General features: G+C 26.5%; 1 protein-coding gene across 1 annotated transcript in view; it reads left to right on the top strand.

The window, feature by feature from the left end:
• LOC119579119 overlaps window positions 1-7500 on the top strand; it is a 14582-nt gene that overhangs the window by 2030 nt on the left and 5052 nt on the right. The window contains exons 3-4 of the mRNA XM_037926852.1: window positions 1-165; window positions 2670-3022. The exon at window positions 1-165 is cut by the window's left edge and continues 30 nt beyond it. Of these exons, the coding sequence (XP_037782780.1) occupies window positions 1-165; window positions 2670-3022 (518 nt within the window). The remainder of the gene's footprint in view (window positions 166-2669; window positions 3023-7500) is intronic.

Here is a 7500-nt window from a genome sequence, read left to right as displayed (position 1 = left end):
AGGGACGAAATCCCGACGAAGGGGAAGCAGAAGGAGACGAAGACGAGGGCGAGAGGCTGTTCCACCTCCTCTACACGCCCTCCCCAACGCCACCTGGATTTAGCAGCTTCCTGGACCTCCTGCAGTTTGCTAAAGAGCTGCGTGGCGCCGTTAATCGGTTGTCAGGTACGTGGGTGTGTTCAGTCGGATTTCGTAAAAAGTCTGTTTATTTTCTGCTCATTGACTCGAGCTGGGAGAGTGTGATAAGATCGGTACATGCTCTTCATGGGCGCGATAACAGTTAACATTTTTTTGATGACCAGGATAGGATCTAACACGTTTGTGAAGATGCTGATAAGTTCGAACATTTTTGTGACAAAAAGAACGTGCTTCTTATCACAGCTACCTTTATGGAATTTTTTTTTTCTGTTTAATTGAAAGTGATGTGTATATTTTTTTAATATATATAATAATAATAATATATATAAATTATTATTAATATATATATTTAATTTAAATAAAAATATTATTTAAAAATAAGTATTTTTTATAAATAATAATTTTAAATATAATATAAATAATATATAATTAAAAAAAAATATATAATATATAATAATATATATATAAATTATATTATTAATATATAATAATATAAATATATTTTTATATATTTTTAATATATATATTTATTAATAATTATACATATATATTATATATATATATATTTTTATAAATTTATATAATATATTTTAAAAAATATTTATATTATATATATTTATATTATATATATTTTATAAATTTAATATTTTAATTTTTAAAATTTTTTATATATAAAAATAAATATAATATATAAAATAATATATATATAAAATTTTTATTATAAAATTTAAATAGTTTTTTATATTAAATTTAATGTAAATATATAAAAATAAAAATTTTTATTTTTATATAAAATATTATATAATTAAAATTTTTTAAAAAAATTTTTTTTTTTTTTTTTTTTTTTTTTTTTTAAAAAAAAAATAAGATATAAAAATATATTTTATATTTTATATAAATAAATGGGATATAAATATATATAAATTTTATTTTAAAATTTTTATATACTGTTTATATTGATAATATATATATATATATATATAAAAAATATTTTTATATATATATTTATAATATATTTATAATTTTTATAAAATTATTTATATATAGTTTTTAAAATTATAATATTCATTATGTGTGTTATGTGTATATATATATGCAATGTGTAATATAATATATATATATATATTAATATATATTTTATATATAGATAGAAGATAGATAGTAGATAGATGATAGATAGTAATAGATACATATATATATATATGTTTTATATGTAGTATATAATGGGGTTGGTTAAATATATCTATATATAATAAAATATATATTTATATTTTATATATATATATAATATTATATATATATATATTTTATATAGTGTTGTATGTGTGTAAATGAGCATATATAATTTTATAATATATATATTTATCATAATATATATATATAAAATAAAAATATATTAATATATTTATAATATATATGATATATGTATGTATAAAAGTGTGTGTATAATTTAAAACATTAATATATATAAAATAATATATAAATTATAAAATATATATATATATATATATATATATATATATATATAAATGTGTATATATGTGTATGTATGTGTATATATATAATGTAAATATATATGTATGTATATATATAATGTATATATACATACGTGTATCCATATATATATACACACGTGATAAAGCGTGTGAGACGAGAAAAGGAGAGAGAGAGGGAGAGAGAGAGAGAGAGAGAGAGAAAGGAGAATAGGAGAGAGAGAGAGAGAGAGAGAGAGAGAGAGAGAGAAAGGAGAATAGGAGAGAGGGAGAGAGAGAGAAAGGAGAATAGGAGAGAGAGAGAGAGAGAGAGAGAGAGAAAGGAGAATAGGAGAGAGGGAGAGAGAGAAAGGAGAATAGGAGTAAGAACAAGACTAAAAGGGAGAATAAAAACAAGATGTTTTCTTTTTCATCGATTTATAGACAGTTTTAGCCCGTGTGTTTTCTAATAACATTTTGATATTTCAAACGAGAACGTTTCTTTCGTGATTCTAATAGTATTTGATAGACCCCTTTTTATATTAGCAACTATTAACACATTTCCAGTAATCCCGAAGATCTGTAACAAAGTCACATGTATATGATAACATTTGTTTGATTAAACCGATTTACCATAATATATCTGATAATATCTTCGATTCAGGTGAGATTCTAAAGTAGCCTTTCTGATTAGGGAACACGAAGTTAATTAAATCTAGTTTTATATGAACCGTATTCATATTGACAAATGTAGAAAAGGTATGAATGAGATATTCATTCTCATTCATACCTTTACTAGTTTTATATCATTTTCTTGCATTTACGATAATTTAAGGATGTAACCGTTCTGGAAATTTACTTATATTTGTTTACTTTATTTATGTATTACCTATTAGTTATTTCTGTATTGATAAGTTACTTAGAACTGAACAAGGCTCTGAATGTTCAAGTAGCTAATAAATTCCCCTTTTTCTCACCATATATATATATATATATATATATATATATATATATATATATATATATACATATATATATATATATATATTTATATTTCAGAACAAGACGAAGACACTGAAGAGAATGCATCACTTCGAGAGCCTCTTTTCCCAGAAACGAAAAAAAAAGTCAAGAGACCACTTGAGTTAGCCCTAGAAGATGTCGAAGAATCCAAAGAAAACGGGAAGATTTCGGAAGAAAACGAAGAACACAAATTAGTAGAAAACGGGGCGTCGACAAAAAATCCCTCACGACAGGACGCCAACTGGATCGAAGCTCCTGCAGGCGACGAAGGTGCAGGAGACCTATCGACAAGGCCTCGTCGCTGCGCAGGTGTCCATCCACAACCAGAGGAAGACGACCCCGCGGAACCACGTACAACGGATAACAAGAAGCGTCACAAGAAACACAAAATTTTTTTTTTGGCCCCTTTTTTTTTTTTAATATGGTTTTTTTTTAAAAAAAAATGAACAATTCAAAAAGTTTTTTTAAAAAAAGAAACCAAGGTTTTTTTCTTTTTTCCTCAAATTTATTTTTCTAAAATAAAAAAAATATAAAAAAATTTAAATTAAAAAAGTATATTATTAATATTAAAATAAATTTTTGTTGGGGTGTGTGGGTTTTGTCTGTGTGCTTGCGTGCGTGCGTGTATGTGTTTGTGTGTTTGTGCGTGAGTGCGTGCATGCGTGCGTGCGTAAAAAAGGGCGGGGTTTTTCGTGCTTTTTCACCGTGAAACAAAAAAAAGAAAATCTACATTTTTATATTTTTTTAAAAAAGGCCCCTCCTCCTTTCCCACACCATCCTCCCCTCCTCCTCCTTCCCCTCCCCCCTTCCCTTTTTTTCTTTCCCAAAGACGACGTCGAGAGTTTCCTCCGAGCGAGAGAGGACGAAATCCCGACAAAGGGGGAAGCGGAAGGAGACGAAGACAAAGGGCGAGAGGCTTTTTCCCCTCCCTAAAAAACCCCTCCCCCCCCCAAAACCTGGATTTAGCAGCTTCCGACCTCCTGCATTTTGCTAAAGAGTGCGTGGGGGCCGGGTTAATGGGTTTCGGGTACGTGGGTGTGTTCAGTCGGATTTCGAAAAAAGTCTGTTTTTTCTGCTCTTTGGACTCGAGCTGGGAGATTGTGTAAGATGGGTACTTTCTTTTCATGGGCGCAAATAACAGTTAACTTTTTTTTTGAGGGCCAGGATGGTCTAACACTTTTGTAAAGATGTGAAAAATTTCCGAACTTTTTTGTGACAAAAAAACGTGCTTCTTATAAAACAGCCCCTTTTTTTATGGGCAAAAAATTTTTTTTCTGTTTGGGTTAAAATGTGTATGTAGGTGTGGTATATAAAATATATATTATATATATATAATATAAAAGTAATAATATATAAAATTTAAAATATTTTATATTTTATATATATATATTATTTATATATATTATAATTTATATATATATATTTTTTTTTATATAATATATATTTTTTAATATATTATATTTTTTAAATATTTTATATAAAATTTATTTTAATAAAAAAAAATTTAAAAAAAAAAAAAAATTTATATATTTTATTATATTTATATATTTTAATTTTTTTATATTATATATTTATTATATATAAAATTTATTCAATATATATATATATAATATAATATATATTTATATTTTTTATATATATTTATATATTAATATATTTTTTAAAATATATAAATATTTATTTTTTATATTTATAATATATTTTATATTATATATATATATTTATATATATATATTATTTTATTTAATATATATATAATCATTTATATATATATTTTTTTTATATATATATATTTTATATATAATATATTATTTTTAAATATATATATATTATAAAATTAATATATTAAAAAATTTATATATTATATAAATTTATTATAATATATATTTATTATATATTATTTATATTTTTAATTTTTTAATTTATATTTTATATATTATATAAAATTTTATATATATCTAAAAATTATTTATTATTAATATTTATTTATTATTTTTTTATATATAAAATTTTTTTAATATATTATATATTTATATATTTTTTTATTTTTTATTCAATATTTTTATTTATTATATTTATTTTATTATTTATTTATATTTATATTTTTATATATATTATATTTTTATATTATATATTTTAATTATATATATTTATATTTATTATATTATTATTTTTTCTATTATATTTTTCTATATAATATTTAAAATCTTTTTTTTTATTTTATTTATTTTAATATTTTTATTCTATTTTATTTTTTTTACCCTTTTTATTTTATTTTTTTAATCTTTATATATTTTATTCTTTATTTTTATTTATAATTTTATATTATTATTTTATCTTATTATATTTTTCTTTTATTTATTTTTTATTTTTTTTTTTTTTTTCTTTTTTATGTTTTTTTATTTTTTTTTTTTATTTTTTTTTTTTTTTTTTTTTTTTTTTTTTTTTTTTTTTTTTTTTTTTTTTTTTTTTTTATTTTTTTTTTTTTTTTTTTTTTTTTTTTATTTTATATTTTTTTTTTTTTTTTTTTTTTTTTTTTTTTTTTTTTATTTTTTAAAATTTTTTATTTTTTTATTTTTATTTTTTTATTTTTTTAAAATTTTTTTTTTTTTTTTTTTAAATAATTTTTTTTGTTTTTCTTTTTTTTTTTTTTTTTATTTTTTTTTTTGGGTTTATGTGTTGTTTGTTATTAAAATGTTTATTTTGTTTTTTTGTATATCTGGGTGTATCCATAATATATATCCCCCCAAAAACGTGTAAAGTGTGGGGAAAACAAAGAACGGGGGGAGGGGAAAAGCGAGAGAGAAAGGAAATGGGGGGGGGGGGGATAGGAGAAGGAGGGGGGCCCTAGGGAAGGTTTGGGGAGAGAGAAGGAGGGAGAGAGGGGGGGGGGAAATGGGGGAGGGGGGGAAGGAGAGGAAAGGGAAAAAAGAGGGGAAAGGAGGGGAAAAAGGGAAATAAGAGGGAGAAAAGAGGGGGAGAAGAGGAGAGGAGAGAAAAGGAAAGGGAAGGAGTAAAAACCAAACAAAAAGGGAGTCCCCAAGCTGTTTTTTTTTTTTGGGCATGGGGGAATAAAACCCGTTTTGGGCCCGGTGTTTTCTAAAAAACCCTTTTGATTTTCAAACGAAAACCCGCGCCCCTTTTTTCTTGTTTCCCAAAAATGGGTATTGAAACCCCCTTTTAAATTACCCAACTTTTAACATTTTTCCCAAAATTACCCAAGACGGGTAAAAAGGGGCACAATCCTGAAAACCTTTTTTTTTTGTTTCCCCGGGTTCCTTAAAATCTGTAATTCTTCGATTCAGGGAATTCAAAAGTGGGCCTTTCTGTTTAGGGCAAGGGAATTTAATTAAACTAGTTTTATATGAACCGTATTCATTTAAAAAAATGAAAAAAAAGGAAATAAAGGGAAAATTCATTCCCCCATTCCTCCCTTACTATTTTTAATTCATTTTCTTGCTTTTACGATTTTTAAAAAAGGAGGAACCTTTGGGGGAAAATTTTTTACTTATAATTTTTTATTTTATTTATGTTTCCTTTTTTATTTCTGTATTGGTTTTCCTTGAACTGAAAAAGGCCCTCTGTGTTCAATTAGCTAAAAAACCTTCCCCCTTTTTTTCCCCCCACCCTTTGCCCCCCCTTTTTATATATATTAATATCTATTTAATATTAAAATTTTAATATTATAATACCAATTTTAAAATTATAAAATATTTATATTTCAGAACGACAAAGACACTAAATAAATGAAATCATTTTTCGAGGGGCCTCTTTTTCCCCCCCAAAAACCAAAAAAAAAAGTCAAAGCCCACTTGAGTTGCCCTAAAAAATGTCGAAAAATCCAAAAAAAACGGGAAGTTTTTCGGAAAAAAACGAAAACAAAATTTAATGAAAACGGGGCGTCGAAAAAAAAACCCCTCACGACAGGGGGGCCAACGGGATCGGCTCCCTGCAGGGCAAAACGAAGGGCGGAGACCTATCGAAAAAGGCCCTCGTCGCTGGGGCATTTTGGTCCATCCACAACCGGGGAAGGGACACCCCGCAAAAACCACTTAAAACCCGGTTTAACAAAAACTAAACAAGAAACAAAAAACCTTACTTTGCCGTTTTTCCTTTTTTTTTTCCTTCTCTTTTTTTCCAGTTTTTCCCCAGTTCGTTTTTCCCTTTTTTTCCAATTTCAAGATTCTGCCTCTTACCGATCCTTATGCTTTGCCGGAGGACGAGTGAATGTTCATAGTAGATACACGAATTGTAAATGGCGCCGTTCTAAAAAGTCACATTAGTTGAATATCATTCGTTTGATGCGTTTCATAAGATGGATAATGTAATCAGTGTCATTTACATGCATGAAGCCCAAAATGACCCTTAATTAATTTGGGAGGAAAATAAATTGAATACCTATTGTATCTAGGGGTTTTTAATTGAAAAAAGTTTGATTTTTATAAAGAATTCCCCTGGGCGTTTTCCGGGAAAACCCCACCGTTAAATAAGTTGGGATTTCAGAGTGAAAAAAAATTTTTGTTTTAAATTGTGTATATTTTGAAGTCAATTTCATTAATAAAACATAAATAAATTTTTCAATGCGTATTTTAAAGAGGGGAGAGAGAAGAGGGTGGGGGGGAGAGCAAGAAAAGGGGGAGGGGGGGGGGTGAGAAAAGTGGAGAGGGGGAGAGAGAGAGAGAAAAGAAAGAAGGGGGGGGGGGGGAAGTGAGAAAGGGGAAAATTGAGAAAAGGGGGAAAAGGGGGAGAGAGGGAGAGAGAGGAGAGAGAGGGAGGGGGGGGAGTGGGGAGAAAGAGAGAGGGGATTTGAGAGAAAAGAGAGGGGAGGGGAAGGGGGGAAAAAAGGAGGGGGGGGGGAGGGGGGAAA

This window comes from Penaeus monodon, chromosome 11, assembly GCF_015228065.2.
Source record: "Penaeus monodon isolate SGIC_2016 chromosome 11, NSTDA_Pmon_1, whole genome shotgun sequence".
NCBI classification, from domain to species: Eukaryota; Metazoa; Arthropoda; class Malacostraca; order Decapoda; family Penaeidae; genus Penaeus; species Penaeus monodon.
The sequence above is the reverse complement of the archived record's forward strand: the minus strand, read 5'-3'. Positions and strand labels throughout refer to the sequence as shown.